Raw genomic sequence first — 18,989 nt, 5'->3', positions numbered from 1 at the left:
ATGGCCAATAATCACATGAAAAACATCTTAACATTACTAATTAGGGAAATGCAAATCAAAACCACAAGGAGCTACCAACTCACACCCATTAGGATGGCTATTATTAAAAAAAAAAAAAAACACAGAAAATAACAAGTATCTGCAAAGATGTGGAGAAATTGCTGGTGGGAATGTAAACTGGTGCTGCCACTGTGAAAAAAAAAGTGATGGTTCCTCAAAAAACGAAACATAGAATTACCATATGATCAACAATTCCACTTCTAGGTCTATACCAGAAAGAAGTGATAGCTGAAACTTGAACAGATATTTGTACACTAATGTTTATAGCAGCATTATTCACAATAATAAAAGGTAGAAACAACCCAAAAGTCCATCAGTGGATGAATGGATAAAGAAATGTGGTACATACATACACTGCAATATTATTCAGTCCTAAAATGGAATGAAATTTTTATAAAGGCTATTATACAACATAGGTGAACCTTGAAACCCTTATGCTGAGTGAAATAAACCAGACACAGAAGGGCAAATATTGAACGATTCCATTTATATGAGTTACATAGAAGAGTCTAATTCACAGGGAAAGAAAGTAGAATCCAGGTAGAAAGTAGAATACAGCAGCTAGGAGGAGGGAGGAATGAGCAGTTATCACTTTATGGGTACAGAGTTTCTATGTGAGGTGATGAAAATATTTTGGAAGTAGGTAGAGATGATGGTATACAACTATGTAATGTACTTAATGACACCGAACTGTACACTTAAAACCTGTTAAATTGAAAATTCTATGTTATGCATATTTTGCCACAATTGAAAAAAAGAAAAAGAAACTCTGTTCAGTTTGTTTTTAGGATGGACGTTTTAAAATATAGATAAATGTAAAAGAACAAGAAACCGTCTAGCCATAGCCATAGCCACTTCATCTGATAGTACCCCTCACACTAGTTTGTTTGAGATTGGGGAGGACATCTCGCTGCAGGGGAACTGACCTGAGTCCCAGACTGCCTCTTGCCATGCCCATCCTTGGAGCCATTGGCCGTCCTCCCTGGTCAGCCATCTGCTCCAAATTGTGGCCCCTGAAGCATGTTCTTCTCCAAGTTGACAGTCCCAGTCCTGCCAGCCTTCCTCAGAGGTGTGGGGTTCCACCCCCTCACCTCCCAGTCCCTTCAGATGTGGGCCCCACATGGAACTGGGTTCTCGGGCTGCAAACCTGGAGCTTTGCACACCCACTCATGCAGCTGGCCAGATCAGCATCATAGGCTGTTGTTAAATTTGTGCTCACAGTTAAGTGAAATCCTCTGGGTCTGTCGGAAAGCAAGGGGTGTGGCCAGGGGGCCTGAGATCCTCCAGTCAATCAAGGTACCTGGGAGCCCAGGTCAAGAAAACCCTAAGAGCCCATGCCAGGAAAGAAGAGGGTTATAGCCACAGCCTGAAAATGCAGATGAGAAAACTAAGTCAGTGTATTACAAAAATAACATAAAGTAAGTTTATATTAAAACAGTTTAAAGAAAAAATCTTTCAGTAATATCTAAACTGGGAAATCTTGGTGTGAAAGGTCTTTCCAGGGGTCCTTGGAGAAGACCAGATCCCATGTCTTGGGGAAAAAAATTATATATATGTGTGTGTGTATTATATAGTTTATTTATATATATAAATATATTTTATTTATAATATATAATTATATATAGTTTGTTTATTACATATAAATATATGTTATATGTAATACACAAACTATGTATATATATGATATATATGTTATGTGTATATATATATATATATATATATATATATATATATAGTTTTTTTTTTTTGCTGTAGGCGGGCCTCTCACTGTTGCGGCATCTCCCGTTGCGGAGAACAGGCTCCGGACACGCAGGCCCAGCGGCCATGGCTCACGGGCCCAGCCGCTCTGCGGCATGTGGGATCTTCCTGGACCGAGGCATGAACCCATGTCCCCTGCATTGGCAGGCGGACTCTCAACCACTGCGCCACCAGGGAAGCCCTATAGTTTGTTTTTGTTTGGGGTTTTTATACCCCAAAATAAGGATGTTTTTAAACTGTCTAACAGGAGGAAGTAGATGGCTTAGAATAGTTTTCACTGACAATAGGGTGACAAGCTGAGCATTGACTAGACCAATTATCACTCAATGGAAGATGTTAAGGGAAAATTTGTCCTTGTAATGCTGTAATGCGGAAGAAGGGAGACCATAATAGGAGAGGCTAATCTTTGTTAACTTAAACTGGTGAGGACTGTGGAGTCTAGGGGATCCTACACTTGATTCAGGGTTATGTGGCATGAGGCACAGATCCAACTATGTTTCTATGTAATAGGGGGGAAATTGATTCTGGGAACTCTGAAGGCCAGAAACTGCCAGGAAAGGTCAGGACTATACCATCAACATGGGGGGAGGGAGGACATCTGGCCTAACAGTGAGTCAGTCACTGGCTAGAAAGACGATTCAACTCCAAGAAATGCAAGAAGGGGGCCTCACCCAAAGGTGGTGGGTGATCCTTGCTGAAGGAGGGGCCTGCGGTGGAGCTGCTCTTGACTGCGGTGACTGGGGTGGGATGATCTCAAGGTGACTAATGATAAAGAAGGCTGCTGATTTATGACAAAGCCAGCCCAGACCAAGGAAGGACGTCTGTATCCAGGGGATTTTTTTTTGGAAATGGGAACAGGGAGGGAGCCCATCAGGCTCAAAGAAAGGAGTGGCCTTCGTCATCCACGGAGCCCTGACCTCTTTTGGGCCTCAGCCCAAGCCTGGACTGCAAGACTCCTTCCTACTTCCTCCCAGCGCTCTCTGCCTGTACTCTCCCCCCTCACCCCACTCCACCCCGCCCCACCAGCCCTGCCTGTGCTCCGCCCCTCACCCATGCTCCTGGCACTTCTCTCCGAGCCATCCCGGAGTTGCTTACTCCATACTTTATTCCTGCTCCCAGCGTGCAGACCCTCCTTCCTCAGCTCAGCGGGGAGAGAGTCCCACAACACTTCTGCCCCTCCCGCAAGACTGCGGCAGGCCACAGCACCGGCAGACGCCACACTGTGAGTACCTGTGAGGGGAGCACCTCGTTCCTTCCCATTAGTCATATAATCAGGCCCAAGAAAGGCACTCTGTAAGGAAGGCTCTTGAAGACTCTGTCCCGCATCTCGAGATTGGCCTGCTCCTTCTTCCAAACCCGCTCCGAATCCTGGGGAGGGCTCGTGACTCGGCCCTTCCGACAGGGTTGGCTAACTGTGCCCCGGCGCTGCGTGCTGTGGAGGCTAGGGGCACCCACACCTGCGCGCTCTCAGGAGTTCGGACCGCGGCGGGGAAATACGGTCGGGGGCAAGGGGAGACGACTGGGCGGCTGTCAGTCTGGGGAGCCCAAGAGGCTGGGCCTGAGGGATGCAGAACCACAGCCCTGCGGGGGAGGGCAGAGACGCACGGAGGCAGATACCGGAATAAACACGAACAAAGCGAGACCGAGCGAGGTCCGGGCGGCGGCCCTGCCAGAGCGGTCCCCACCCGGCCCCGCGCGCCGCCTCGCCCACTACAGCGCGGGTGCGCCTACGCGCCCGACAGGCTCTCTGCCGGGCCCCGCCCCGCCGCGGCGCGATTGCCCTCCGGCTGCTAAACCCTTGCGGGCCCGCCTCCTGCCGCGGCCTCCCAGCCCCTCCTGCGGCGAAGGGAGGGAGCCGGCCCTCGGCCTCCCAGGGTCCGGCGGGCGCGCGCTGCGCCGGGAGCTGACCGTGGTGCTGAGCGCTCAGCTCGGGATCGGGCGCGGCTCCCGGACCTGCCCAGGCCGCGTCCTGCGACGCTCCAGGCCCCAGCGGTAAGTCGCCAAAGCCCCGAGGATGTAGGCGTGGAGCGGAGGAGGGCAGCGATTTGGAAATTTTTGTGCGTTTTTCGCGCAATGGGCGGGCTGAGAGGAGGAACCAGTGTCTGCACTCTGTCCACTCCGTGATGCGGGGTCTGGGAGCGATGACACAGACCTGAAAAGGTCTGGGCTACGGAAGGGGGGAACCTTGTCTCCTCGGATGCGGGTACTGGGAAGGGACGAGTAAGACTGGAGACCCATCTTTTCTCCACTGGGCAGGCCAGGAATGCCCAGAGACTCCCTTAGAAAAAGTAGACCAGGACCTTCGCTCCCCAAAGGTCCCTTTGTCTCCCCAACGTGGGGGCTGGGTGAATTGGTGATGTTCTAAACACTGCAGATTCTATTTCTGCTTCATTCCCCACCCCACAGCCATCCCAGAACATAGAGGCTGTCCCTCCCCGAAGTGGCCTTCACTCCATCACCCTGAAGGTTTTGGCTTAGACAAGGCAGCCTCTTACAGAGATAAACTACTGCCCTATACATAGCCTGTCCACCCCAATGTCCAGGATGTCCCTGGGCGGGGCTTCCCTCATAGGTTCCTACTCTCTTATCACCATTCACCCCTTTGTGTTTCATGTTTGTGATTTTCCTGGATATTGGGGGTGGGGCAGGAGAAGGCAGGGTAAATACCAAAGCTATTAGTCAAAATTTTTATATTTCCAAACTGTTTCTGTTGCACGTGTGTAGCTCCAAGGTTTTTATTTTACTCCATGAAATACCTGGTCATTTTAATGTTCAAAAAGGAAAGAAAAACATAAAATTACCTTACCAAAAGGAAAAGAAAATTCTAGGCAGTTGAGCTAAAGTTAGTCATAATGTAGAAAAGCAGCAAATGGAATTACTTCATTTGCTCAATTTGCAGTAAGTTCGTATGCATGCACACGCTCTGTGTAAGATGCTGAGATGTAAGCTTTCACACGTGGGAAGCCTTTGCCACCACTTTCTTTCCCCTGGACCTTCCTCTGGCTCCTAACCTGCCCTCTTGTGTCCACGCTTCCTCCTATTTTACTTTCTCACCCACACCTGGAGTGACCTGTTAAAACTGAAAATTGGCCTTCCTGGCTGGCAAATGATGGAGGAGTCTCTCTCAGGCTCCACAAAGAGGGTGTCTAGCCACAGGGTTACAAGGCAGATTGTGCATTTTTGCAACTGAGAACGTGGATACATGGCCTTTGCCCTCAGGAAATGAGAATGCCAGCACCTGGCTGTCCAGATAAATCCCACTGTGTCCCTGAGAATTATCATGAAAGATGGCCGCTCAGCTTGACTCCAGTTGGGCAGTGGGTCTTCTGACCTCTCAGGGAGTTCTCACCCGTGTCACATATGGACCCCACATTTCCAAAGAGTCAGGATCTGGTAAAATATTTTAACGTGGAAACTGAATGGACTGAACACACACTGAATTTCACCTGATTGCTCCAGTATTTTGCAAGTTTCTGGTTGATTGTTCTGGCCTTAGTGCTTATTGTCCTAACAACGTGCAAAGTGTTAAATAGACTCAGGAAATAGGGTTGGCAATGTTAGTGACATTTGGTCCCAACACCTATAGCAATGACAGCTATTTTGAAAGACCATTTTCCAACTTTAGAGTGTGGTGAAACTTCCAATTGCTCATGATTTTAAATCAGTAACTATTCCAAGAATTTGATTTTAAATCAGTAACTATTACAAGAATTAAGAAACTAGAAGTTTTATTTATAGAGATCAGTATCAAATAAACCATCTTATATTCTGTAGTTGCAAAATTCTGCACACAGTGAAATAATCTTTATCATGCCTGGTTGAAGTTATTTCCCAAAGGACAGTAATAAAAATATTTTTCTAAAACATGGAAAAAAATAAATGCAACAGAAATCTCATAATGAATATCTCCAAAATTTCTTGCCATAGAAATTATACTACCTTCCGTTACAATTTTTCTAAGTTTGTGAGCTATACTTTTGCTTTTAATCTTCATTTTCATTATGCTTTCCAAAATTTCTCACAAAACCACATTTATTATTCAATGTTTAGATTTCCCACGAAGATGAGATTGAGCTGTTAGTTCATAGAATGTCTATCAGTTAAGAGCACATGTTTAGTATCAGACAGGCTTGGGTTCAAATCCTAGGTCTGTTACTTACCACCTGTGTGACCTGGGCCAATCCACTGACTTTTCTGCACCTTAATTTCTCCCTTATCAAATGGGGGTTACAGTAGTATGTCCCTTATAAGGTTATGGGCCAAGCACTCTGCCTGGTTAGGTAGAGGGAACAAAGACTCAGATACAGGTCTTCCCACTCCAGAGCCCAGAAAATAACCGCTATGCTGTGTGTACCCAAACCCACCAGAGCTAGGCTGCAAAAGGTTGTGGGGAGTGGAAATGGGGTCTGCAGGTACAGGGTGGGGAAGACTTGGGCACATGCCACCTGGCAGGAGGCAGAAAGGCAGCTTGAGGGACTGACCCACTGTCCAGGATGCTGCCACCAAGAGCTGGACTGCAGCCATATCCAAGCCTGGGCTCTGCAGCCTTCCCTGACACGGTGCCTGCTCCTACTATCTTCTGGCCAAAGGCCCCAGGTGTTCCTCTGCAGGGGAGGAAGCATTGCCCACAGGTGGGAGTGGGGTGGAGGCCATGACACTTGCCCTGGGAGCCTCTGCAGTGCCCACTTTGCCAGCCCTTTTCATCCTCTTTGGCTTTAACATTGCCACCTGGGCCTGGAGACAGCCCCTCCGCCCGCCTCCAGGACCCCATGTTGAAGCATTTCCGAGACTCTCCGACTCTCCGGAGGGGACCGGGAGGCCTCTTTGGCAGTAGGCGTGAAAGGCATGCAGGCCAATAAAGCCACTTGCCTGCACACCTGCTCTATTCCTCCCTCACAGACTGTGGACTGAGGGAGAGTGAATCCAGATGCTCCCTATGGAGCACTCCTTATGGAGAGCCCAAGAAACCAGCCAGAGGACCAACTGGCAGGTCCCTCACTGCCAAGGAGAGGCGGGGACAATGAGGCAGATGGAGCCTGGGAGCGGGGTACCTGTGAGGAACAGCACACCAGGGCGGGGGGGGCATCTCAGGGGGTGCTCTTCAGCACTGCCTTCTTTTTCTTCTTTTTTTTTTTTTGAGTTATGTTTTATTTGGTGGGAATTTTTAGGACTTCAAGCCCAGGAGGCAGCATCTCAAGTAACCCTGAGACAACTGCTCAGAAGAGGCAAGGGGGGGAATCAGGTTATATAGAAGTTTTGCAACAAAGGGCAGGTAGTCTGAATGTCAAAATATTATTGTTAATTAAAGAAAACCTGCTATCCCAAGTTAAGGAATTTAGCACTTTTCTGTGTATGGGAAGATGCAAGATTCTGGGCTCACTGAAATCATTCCTTTGATATGCACCTCAGCTACCTGGGCCAGCATCCTGTGTTTTCACATCCTGAGTTTCCTGAGGGCTGATCGTGGGAGTGGCTGCAGTCTGATGGCTGCTAGATGGCAGGTATTCTTTCCTTCCTGAGTTTCCTCAGGGCTCACTGGCTCACATTGGAGGGCTGCAATCGCTGATGACTGTGACATCCTTTGTTTACTGATATAGCATGGCCCTCTTTTTTTTTTTTTTTTTTCTTTTTGCGGTTCCCGGTCCTTTCGTTGCGGAGCACAGGCTCCAGACACGCAGGCCCAGCGTCCATGGCTCACGGGCCCAGCCGCTCTGCGGCATGTGGGATCTTCCTGGACCGAGGCATGAACCCGTGTCCCCTGCATCGGCAGGCGGACTCTCAACCACTGCACCACCAGGGAAGCTCCTGCCTTCTTTTGATGTGGTCTTGTGGGTCTCCAAACTCACCCCAAAGGCAATGGTTTAAAACTAGACCCTTGCTCCTCTCCCCCAAACCAGCTCTTAACACAGGTACCTTCCTTGCCTTTGCTCACATCTCATCCTCTCCACTTTCTGGACTTTTCCCACTCCTATGGTCCCCCTCATGGCATGAATCCTGGCCTCAGTGTTTATGACTTCTGGCCTGCTTGTCTTTCTTTATTTAGTTGCTAAATCCTAGTGTTTCTTCCTTTGAAAGACCCTATGACTTTACCCCTCTTTTTCATGCTTAGAACTGCAGTTTCCATCTAGACCTTATCTCCATATACCCAGTCCATTTTAGCTTCCTCTTGTGAGTCCTCTCTGTTCAGAGCCTCTCTCCTGATTTAGTCCATCCTCCACTCAGACAGCAGATAAATGGTCTCAGACCATCAGCTTCATTATGCCACTGCTTCCACCCACTCCCTCAGAAGACTTCAGTAGCTCTTCCCTGACTGCGGGTAAGGCCAAACTCCCCAGCTGTGCGAGGATGATCAAGTTGTTAACACCCTTACCACCTTCCCACTCCCGAACCCAGGACAGACATCAATAAGCTATTCCAGCACTCTTTCCCATTGAACTCAGACTGGGCATCAGAGCCTTTCTCTGGATGGCACTCCAGGTAGCAATGTTTATCAGTTAGGACGTCCACAAAAGACGACCCCTGCCTGCTCTTCCAGCTCATGGTGTGCTGTGTGTGGCCCGTCTGCCTGTTCCTGGTCTCCTGCTTGTCTCCCTTTTGCCTTCTGCCACATTGCTCTCTCCTCCGTGCGCAAGCTCTCGTGCACCATGAGATGCTTGGCTGTGCCTTGCCTGATGGCCTCTGTGTAGACTGAGTCTTCCCTCCTCAAACAGATGCAGCAGTCCTGGAGGGCATGCATGTGTCTTCCCTCCCCCCACACCCACATGGCCCACTGCGCCCAGCCCAGGAAGTAGGCTTGGGTTTCCCTGTCTCTTGCATGAAGGAAGCAACTTATTTATTGAGTCCTCTGCTTCATCCACTCAGAAGGGCCATGATACTCCTCCTAAGGATATGGTGCTGTGGGTAGAGTGCCGGGCCTGGACATGGAAGTCTAACTTGCCCAGATAAGCTCTGAAAGGATGCTCAAGGGAGTCGCAAGATCACGACTACAGGAGTACCAGACCCCAGTATGCTCTCATTTTGTCTCCTGTTGTCTGCCTTTAAGCACATGACTTAACTTCTCTGGGTATTGGGTATCAGTTATCTACAAAGGCTGGAGCAGCAAGCCTGTGGATGTGGCAGTTCCCATCTCCCTCTCCTCTTGCCTCCACAGAGGATCCAAGCTCTGATGTCAGAGCTCAGCTCCCATGCCCATGTGGGCAGTGGGTGGGTGGGGAGGCAAACACATGTCTTCTAGAACCACAGGCCTCCATCTTGGATACCGAGTGCCTCCTTCTTTCCTCCACAGCAGCAGGGACACTGCAGCATGGAGCTGAAGAGAGGAAAGACATTCATCAAATCTAGCCTGCAGATTGACCATGAGAAACCCCCAGATGCAGCAGCCACTGCCCCGGCCACGGAGGATGCAGTCTCACCAGGAGGGCAGCAGCGACCCCACAGTGAGAGGGGCCCCCAGGTCAGTCCCAGCACCCAAGGATATGACAGGTGCTCCGACAAGGGGGCCCAGCCAGACGCCAATGGGGGGCCTGCAGCTCTCTGTGGGACCACCTTCAAACTGGTGCAGAAGAGCAAGACTCAAGACACTGTGCCCAGGGCTGACAGGGCAGCCGCAGCTACAGGGCAGCTGGTGGGCAGCGCAAGCTTCCCAGGGCCCCCCAGGAGCCAGCGCATGATTGACTACCGCCACTTTGTGCCCCAGATGCCCTTTGTACCAGCTGTGGCCAAGAGCATCCCAAGGAAGAGAATTTCCCTGAAACGACCCAAGAAATGTTTTCGGAATCTATTCCACATCCGCAGAAACAAAACTGAGAATTTGGCCTCGCTGGCAACCAAGGGGAAGAGCTTGTCCTCCCCTGAAGGCCCATCAGAGGCTGGAGGGCAGCAAGGCACAGCTTGCTTCCCCTTGGGCGAGGGGCTGGGACTGGACAGCCTGTGCCAGGACCTGTCTGACAGTGAGTTCCTACCCGACTCCTCCTTTGACCTCTGCAGGGCCCTGTGTGAGGATGTGGCCTCGCTCAAGAGCTTTGACTCACTCACCGGCTGCGGGGAGATCTTTGCAGACGAGAGCTCAGTGCCCTCCCTGGAGCTGCATGAGGGCCTGGAGAGCCCTGCCCGGGCATCCCAGGCCCCTGACTGCATGGCTTCCAGGGGCCCCTTCCAGGGCAGCGTAGAGCAGCTGGCATCGCCTGCCCAGAACGAGATGTCTGACTTTGACAAGTTCTGGGACCGTGTGAATCACTCGGTGAGGCAGCAACAGCGCGCCCTGCTAGGTCCGTGGCTGGGGGGCCCCCAGGGGTCAGACACAGACAAGCCCAGGCCAGATGCAGCTGGGCTTGCTGAGCTCCCCCTGTGCCCATGCAGGGACCCCCACGGCGGCTCCAAAGCCAGCTCCATAGACACGGGCACGCCGAAGAGCGAGCGGCCAGAGTCTGTGTCCACGAGCGACGAGGGCTACTACGACTCCTTCTCACCAGGCCTCGAGGAGGACAAGAAGGAGGCCCCGAGCCCAGGCACACCCGCAGCCGCCTTCCCCAGGGACAGCTACAGCGGAGACGCCCTCTACGAGCTCTTCTATGACCCCACCGAGGGCCCTGGGAGCCCGAGCCTGGACGACGACCTGTGCGTGTCTGAGAGTCTGTCGGGGCCGGCCCTGGGAGCCCCGCTGTCCATGTGCAGCTTCCACGTGGGGGCAGAAGAGAACCTGGCCGCCGCTCCAGGCCCAGACCTGCTCAGCCAGAGCTTCCTGCAGAGCTCCTGGAGGGGCAAGGAGTGCCTGCTGAAGCTCTGCGACACCGAGCTTGCCATCACCATGGGCATTATCAACTGGCTCCGCCGGAGCCCAGAGCTCCGTGTCCCGCCTGCCTCGGCCCCCAGGGAGCCTGCAACGCCCCCGGGAGGACTGGTGGAGAAACCAGGAGCTGGCTCTGAGGTGTGCCTAGGTCCAGTGAAGCTGGAGGGCGGGGGGACCCGGGCCTTAGATGCGGGGAGGACCTCCGTGAGCTCAGCACCCAGCAGGCAGGAGCTGTGGGCATGTTCGGGCCCCAAGGGCCCGCTTGCTGGAGTGAGTGAGGTCCTAGCGGGGACCAAGCAGGGGACCAGCTCTCCATCCAGGGACCCCCCTCTGGAGTGTGTGCAGGTCTCTGGGGAAGAAGGGACACAAGGCCACCCTGAAGGCTCGTTCTCCTCTGTGGGGTCTGCAGCCCCCATGGCAACCAACACATCCAGCAAAAACAAGGTCCCAAACCCCTCTGCCTGGCCTGGCTCCCAGGAGCCCAGTTTTCCTGGGAACCTGGGGTGTTTCCAAGGTCCCTGGAGGCCAGGTCTCGGGGGGAGCACCGTGGATTTAGAGCTCACTCTGACAGGCTGTGTGGCCCGGGTGGCAGCCCTACAGATCCACCCAGACTGTCAGCCCCCCAGGCAGAACACAGGTAGCGGGCTCCGCGGGCAGCCTCAGGCCAGGGGCCCTGACGTTCTGCAACAGAAACAGCCTGACAGCTTCCCTAGCATGGCTGCCCTATGTGGCCTGCCCTCCCTGGCCAGCCCACTCCACAGCCCACAGGACCAGAGGTGCCCAGGCCGCATTCTGGACCTGAGCCAGATCAGGGTGGAGCCCGCCAGGCTGGATGCCCAGGCCCATGCCTCTGTGGAGGACCAGCCTCTGCAGCTCAGCTCAAGGGCTATAGAGCAGGCTGCACACAGGAGCCAGCTGGACTCATAGCCCCCTCAGTCCTGCTGCCTGGGATCACCTGCCAGGAATTCTGGCCCTCACTTCCAACAGCCAGTGGGAGGGGGCCCACTCTGCAAGTGCCCCAGAAAGCCGCTGCAGCTTCTTGGACCACGAGGGCATCCTCTGCAACCAGCAGGAAGTGGGACCTCCCAGGCCAGCACGGCTGAGACCCACCTTTGGAACGGTCTTGTGTCTTTGTGGTCACACTCAGGAGAGCCTAAGACCCAAATCTCCACCCTTTGTCCCCGATGTGAGGACTGTATTGAGGGGGAGGGGGTGGCAGGACTCAGTGGGGCGGGGCATTTTAACATGGAGGCATCCACAGCTGAACCCACCAGCTCAGCCAGAATAGGTCCCGGGCAGCCCAAGGCCAAGGACAATCGCAAAGCTTCTAGTGCTCTCAAAATGTGCCTCACCGATTTTCCCACCAAAAAATGAAGCGTCTAAACCCAGATGTGAAGTAGCCACATTCGGCCACTCCTCATACAGCATGTCAGAGAGAGGAGCTCGGGTTTGAAACTGATGGGATGGAAATGGTACATATTATAAAGGGTACATATTGTGCTGATAACTCTGCACAAGGGTTGAGAGTAATAAATGTGAGTGGGGGGTCTGAGGCTCAGGGGTAGGCGCTTGAGACAGGGGTAGGGGGCTGCAGATGAGCTTGGGAGTGCCCACTTGCCCCACCCCAGCCTGCTCTCCACCCCCAGGATGAGCAGCCACAGCCTTCGGGACCCTGAAGGGCTTCTCTGAGGGAATCAGAAGCAGAACCAGCCATCTCAGCAAGAGCCTTGAACCAGCAGATGCCATGCATTCCTGTGCAACCTTGCCAGGGCTGGCCAGACCCTGCAGACTCTGGCCTATGGGTGTTCTCTGTCACAAAGCATCCCATCCAAACAATGATTTCCCCCAGCTTGCATTCTCTAACTGAGCTACAGGTGGCAAGATACTCTTGGGGAAGAAGCTGACTGATTCTCCACACTGCCATTCTTGCCCTCCATGCTGCCAAGCATTCTAGCCCCCCACTTCAGGAAGGCTCACCTTTGAATGAGGCTGTATCCCCCAACCCCTCGAAAGCCACATGTGCACAGCACCAAACATTCAGAATCACAGAGGGAAAGGTGGCTCGCACCTCAGGAAGGGCAGGTGTCTGTTTGGCCAGCCTCAGGGCAGCAGGCCAGCAGCCAGCCCCCTGCCAGGGTTCCCTACGATTAGATCCTGCCTCAGCTGCCCTGTTGTGGTGAGGTGCCAGGCGGGGGTGGGGAGTGCGGGGGGGGGGGAGTATGCCACAGGCAGCTATGAAGCTTTTTCTAGAAGAGAGGCCAGCCTAGAAAGGGGGCAGGCCCAGTGATGAGGGAGGAATTCCAGATGGAGGGATGCAGTCTGGCAAGCTGACCACAGGCTGAGGCCTCTCCTGATTGTCTGAGGCTTTGTTTCAGGCTAGAACACGCTCCACGGCCCTCATTAACAACTGCTTCCTGGGGCCCACTGTGTGGAGGATGCATGCAGCACATGGGAGGTTCAAAAGGGCATGACAGGGCTCCTGACCAGGCCCATCGAGACAGGACACAAGGAAGGTCAGGGCTAGCCTTTCTGGGAAGCCACACTTGACCCTTCCTCCCAGGACTGCCACAAGTGGTCACGACAGCGTTATTGGGCCTAGATGGGAGCAGGTGACATGTGGAGTAGCTCGCTGCATCCCTGCAGCAATCGGAATGCAGCTGCTCTCCTGGTTTCTGACATGGAAACCGAGGCCAGGGTGCGGATGTGGCTTGCCCATGACACACTCGGGCAGTGTGTGGGACTGATGGTGTCGGAGCCGAACCCCGACTCCTAGGGCCCAGCTCTCGGTAGGCTCCTGCCATGAGCACCCCTCTCGAAGCCTCCTCTCCTCCCTTCTTTTAGGGCACAGGTGTCTGGGTTCCAGGAGTGCATCTCCGTTACTTTGTACCGCACCTGAGCAGAGCAAGTGCTCAGTAAATACTGTTACAAGAATGAAATATCAAAAGGTTGTACGTGGTTTTCTGATTTCTTGTTGCCTGTGGGCCTTGTGTCTAGAGTGCAGCAGAGTTGGGTTTAACCTGGCAGAAGTTCTGATGGAGACTTCCTTGATGTGACACAGTGACTTCTGGAGATGTGGAAGAGCCAGCCTGGTCCAAGAGCACTGGGAAGGGCAGGAACCAAAGTGGTCCAGGTCAGGAGAGGCCTGGAGTCAGGAGGGCAGTACCAAAGGGGACCCAGGGCTCAGAGTCCATGGTGAAGCAGGTGCACGGTGACCCAACAGCAGGGCAGCAGAAACAAGGACTTAGGACCATGCCTACTGGGAGGAAATATTGCCCAGTGGCTCTCAATCTGGGGAGCATTTTAGGCAATCCCAGCACTGCAGAGATTCTCACTCAGCAGTCTGGGGAGTGGTCCCAGCAGTGGTGTGCTAGGCGCCCTGCTGGGAGAGTGAAAGAGGCTGTGTGATCTTCCTCTTGTGTGCACTGAGTCAAGGGTCCCTCAGCCCATCTCTCTTTCTGCACCCCACCCCTCAGGCTGCCCTCCCCAGCAAGATGGGTCCAGGCAATGCCATTCTGACTGGGCTTCACAGTCCTCAAGGATGTCCTCGAGGTGACGCACTGGGAGGAAGAGGGGAACTTCAGGGTCCAGCTCCTGGGACAGGTGCCTAACCCAGTGATGGGTGTGGAAGAGACCTGCTTGGGGCATTTTCATAACTCTGGTCAATTTCCAGCCCTCTCATCCACACGTGGCTGTAGAGGTTATAGAAGAGTTTTCCCATGTAAAGTAAAATCCTGAGAAGTAGGTCCAGTTGTCCCCAGCTCACAGATGTCCCAGGGTCACACAGTGGTGGGTGAGCTGGGGTTCACCCTGGAGCCTGTGCACTGTGCTTCTGCCCTTCCAACCTTCTGAAGTTGAGTTAGAAAATAAGAAGGTACCCAGGCAGCCTCCCAGCTGGGGGAGGCCTGGGCCCTACAGCAGGGTGGCCAGGGTGGACCAGGAGGGCAGGGAAGAGAGCAGGAGAAGGTGCTGGAAAGAAGAAGGAGGTGAAGGCCAGCACAGGTTGGGGAAGTGCCTGCCAACTACATTGGGGGTGTTTCTTACCTTTCCTGGCTCTTCAGTTTATTTATTTGTTTGTTTGCTTATTTATTTATTTTTATAAAATGGGGACAAATATACAGAATACAAAACTCAAATGACACAGAAGGGAGAACAATGAAAAGTGAGCCTCCTCCAATTCCTCCATTACCCCCTGTTGTTTTGAATCAAAATTAATACCCACTTACTACAACCAATTCAAACAATGCCAAGTGCAGAGCCTCCTCTTCCCTGTCCTTCTTGAACATTGGGTGTGTCCTCAGACCCTTTCTCTGCCCATGACATAAACACACATGGACTTGAACCTTTTTTCTTACTGCACACCATATCACAGATGTCTTCCTTGAACTTAGCAGGCACCAGGAGCACACAGGTTCTACATTCTCTTGAAAGCTGCACAGCAGTCTCCTGTAGGTGGCAAGTGATTTAAACACTCTCCTGTTGATGGATAGTCAAGTTATTTCCCATTTTTGCTGTTACAAACAATGCTGCACGCACTCCTTTTTCTCCTAAATGTTCTCTCTGAAAGTCCTCTTCAAAACTATAAAAGTGAAATTTAACAAGGAACAGATGTAATTTTTAAAATGAACAGTGCATCCTGCTTCTATGTCTCCACCCCAATGCCCACCTACCTTAAGGGCCTGATGTTAATGGCCTGGGCTCCATGCTCATACAAACATACTACACACCCCCATCTTTGGAAGGGGAGAGGTGAGTTCTTTTGTTATTATGTATAAGGCCTTAAAAGTTGTCATTCCCATCCTTACAACAAGAAAAATGTGGACAACCTGAAAATCCATGACTTTCCTTGATTCATCAGAAAACAGAGGTCACAGAGCAAATAACTCCTCTGAAGTCTGGAGGCAAAGGTGCATCCAGAGAAACGAGGCAACCAAGACCTGGTGCAAGATGCCAAAGAACTGGTAGGAACTGTTCAGGAGTCGTTTTGACAAGTGGCTGTAGGCTGAATAAGAAGCTATAAGGGGCTGGGCAGTAAAGGGGGGCTCACACTTTCATGGCTTTCCTCCAGGAACCACACTGTGTTTTCAGGGTGAGGACAAAAGACCCCCTCATGGGCTTGGCAAAGGAAGAAGAGTAGCCATTGTGAAACCCTCCATAACCTTCTCCCTAACAGGCCTATGTAAAGGGGAGGGGCTTCCCCAGGGGACTATTCTGAAGACTTTTCCAAGCTGAAGGAAGGCACTCCACCCGACCCCTGTCATCTCCAGCCTTCCTGTCTCACTTAAGAAAAAGAAATATAGATAGAAAGAAAGATAAAAAGAAAAGGACAGTTAACCAGAAAAGGACTCCAAAATACAAAACTGGAAATGGTGGGTCAGAAGGGACTAGGGTTTTGGAAGGCTTAACCCCACCCTGGGGGCACAGGCCCACAAAAGACTGAGACTGATTAGAAGCTTAGAAGATAAGGGCACATTCTCTCCCTCCTGACTAACCCCATTACCACACTAATAAGCCTCCAGTAATAAGAACTGTGGATTAAAACTAAAAGAGCTACAAGACAAAGACTCTCTCTAAAGATCAGAACAAAAGGAAGCCACAAAGAAAAGAAGGGAGGAAAAAGTAAGCCCACTAGAGTAATATGAAGCCTCTGGTGCCTATAGTTATAAGAAATATTAAAGCAGCCCAACTCTTAGCCAGATTAACATAAATCCTCACACTAAAAACCTATTTACCTCAGTACCTATTACCCTATACAATGTCTGGCTTTCAACAAAAAATTATAAAGCCTGTTAAAGCCAAGAGTAAACAATGTCTGAGGGACAAAGCTATTGCCAGAACCAGTCACAGATGTTGGAATTATCACATAAAGATTATAAAATAAGATTGATTAATATGTTAAGAGTTCGAGTGAAAAAAGTAGGCAAAATGCAAGAACAAGTGGTAATATAGCTGACAGGAAGAATTCCAAGAAAGAAATCCAAAGAATATGCTAGAAGTCAAAAACACTGCAAATTAAATGCAGAATTAAACATGGCTGAGTAAAGAATCGGCAAGCTTTATTAGAAAATACTTGAGACAAATAAAAAGAGACACAATATACCAAAACTTACAGGATGCAGAGAAAGCAGTGCTAAGTAGGAAATTTATTGCTACAATGCATACATTAAAAAAGAAGAAAGATCTCAAATCGATAACCTAAATTTACATTTTAAGGAACTAGAAAAAGAAGAATAAACTAACCCATAGCCAGTAGAAGGAAAGAAGCAATAAAACTTAGTGGAGATAAATACAATAGAGAAGAGAAAAAAAAAATAAAACAGGAAAAAGTCATCAAAACCAAAGTTGATCTTTTGAAAAGATCAACTAAATTGACACACATTTAGCTTAAACTGAGTACAAAAGAGAGAAGACTCAAAGTACTGAAATCAGAAATATAAGTGGAGATATCACTACCAATTTTATAAAAATAAAAAAGATAATAAGAGAATGCTATGAACATTTATATATCAACCAATTGCATAACCTAGATGAAATGGACAAATTCCTAGAAATGTACATCTATAAAAATGAATCACGAAGAGGGGCTTCCCTGGTGGCGCAGTGGTTGAGAGTCTGCCTGCCGATGCAGGGGACACGGGTTCGTGCCCCGGTCCAGGAAGATCCCACATGCCGCGGAGCTGCTGGGCCCGTGAGCCATGGCCACTGAGCCTGCACGTCTGGAGCCTGTGCTCCACAACAGGAGAGGCCACAACAGTGAGAGGCCCGCGTACTGCAAAAAAAAAAAAAAAAAAAAAAAATAGAATCACGAAGAAAAAGAAAATCTGAATAGACCTATAACTAATAAGGAGACTATGTCAGTAATAAAAAAAATCTCTCAGTAGAGAAAAGCCTAGGACAAGATGGCTTAACTGGTAAATTCCATCAAACATTCAAGGAGGATTTAAAACTAATTACGCTGAAACTCTTCCAAAATATTGAAGAGGTGGGAATAGTTCCTAACTGATTCCATGAGGTCAGCACTACCCTGATACCAAAGCCAGAAAAGAAACTACAAGAAAACTACATACCAATATTTCTTATGAATATATAGATACAAAAATTCTCAACAAAATACTAGCAAACTGAATTCAGCAGCATAGTAAAAGGATTATACACCAAGACCAAGTGAGTTTTATTCCTGAAGTGCAAGAATGGTTCAATATACAAAAAACAAACTATGTAATACATGCCATTAATAAGATGAAGGAAAAAACCACATGATCATCTCAACTGATGCAGAAAAGGCATTTTACAATATCCAACACCCTTTCATGATAAAAAATACTCAATAAACTAGGAATAGAAAGAAATATCCTCAACACGGCAAAGGGAATTAAAAACTCACAGCTAACATTACCCTCAATGGTAAAAAGACTGAAACTTTCTCCTAAGATCAGACATAAGACAAGGATGCACACTTTCAGACAACATGATTTTAAAAATAGAAAATTCTAAAGATCCACAAGAAGACTGCTAGAGTTAATAAATTAATTCAGCCAAGTTGAAAGATACAAAATCAACAAATGTCAGTTGAATTTCCATACACTAACAATGAACAATCCAAAAAGGAAATGAATAAAACAATTTCATAGCATAAAAAATAAAACACTTGGGAATGAATTTAACCAAGGAGGCAAAATAATTGTACGTTGAAAACTATAAAGTATTGCTGAAAAAAATTTAAGACATAAATAAGTAGAAAGATAACTCGTGTTCATGGATTGGAAGATTTAATATTGCTAAAATGAAAATACTATCTAAAGCAATCTAAAGATTCAATGCAATCCCTACAAAAATCCCAATAGATTCTCTTTTGCAGGAATAGAACAACCTATCTTGAAATTCACATGGAATCTCAAGGGACTCAAAAGAGCCAAAACAATCCTGAAAAAGAACAAAGTTGGAGAACTCACACTTCATAATTTGAAAACTTATTACAAAGCTACAGTAAACAAAACAGATACTACTGGCATAAGGACAGACATACAGAACAATGGAATATAATAGCCAGCCCAGAAATAAACCCTTACATATTTGGCGCCCTTTGACAAGAATGTCAAAACTATTCAATGGAGAAAGGACCATTTTTTCCACAAACGATGCTGGGAAAATTGGATGCAACATGCAAAAGTATGAAGGTGGATCCTTACCTTATACCATATAGAAAAATTAATTCGAAATGGATCAAAGAGAATTGAGTCAAGATAGAGGAGTAAGAGGATGTAAAGTTCACCTTTCCCCACAAATGCATCAAGAATACACCTACAGGAAGGAGTTAAGATGGCAGAGGAATAGGAGGATGTAGGGTTCATCTCTCTCCACAGATGCATCATGAATATATCTATAG

General features: G+C 49.5%; 1 protein-coding gene across 1 annotated transcript; it reads left to right on the top strand.

The window, feature by feature from the left end:
- The first annotated feature begins 2,901 nt into the window (after positions 1-2,901).
- On the top strand, positions 2,902-12,800 carry AMER3 (APC membrane recruitment protein 3). Its single transcript, XM_033860421.2, has 2 exons — positions 2,902-3,040; positions 9,104-12,800. Exon 2 carries the CDS (start codon positions 9,122-9,124, stop codon positions 11,531-11,533), a length of 2,412 nt encoding a protein of 803 aa, XP_033716312.1. The 5' UTR covers positions 2,902-3,040; positions 9,104-9,121; the 3' UTR covers positions 11,534-12,800.
- The last annotated feature ends 6,189 nt before the right edge of the window (positions 12,801-18,989 follow it).

This window comes from Tursiops truncatus, chromosome 7, assembly GCF_011762595.2.
Source record: "Tursiops truncatus isolate mTurTru1 chromosome 7, mTurTru1.mat.Y, whole genome shotgun sequence".
Classification (NCBI taxonomy): Eukaryota; Metazoa; Chordata; class Mammalia; order Artiodactyla; family Delphinidae; genus Tursiops; species Tursiops truncatus.
Note: the sequence above shows the minus strand (reverse complement) of the source record. Positions and strands in the feature narration are given on the sequence as shown.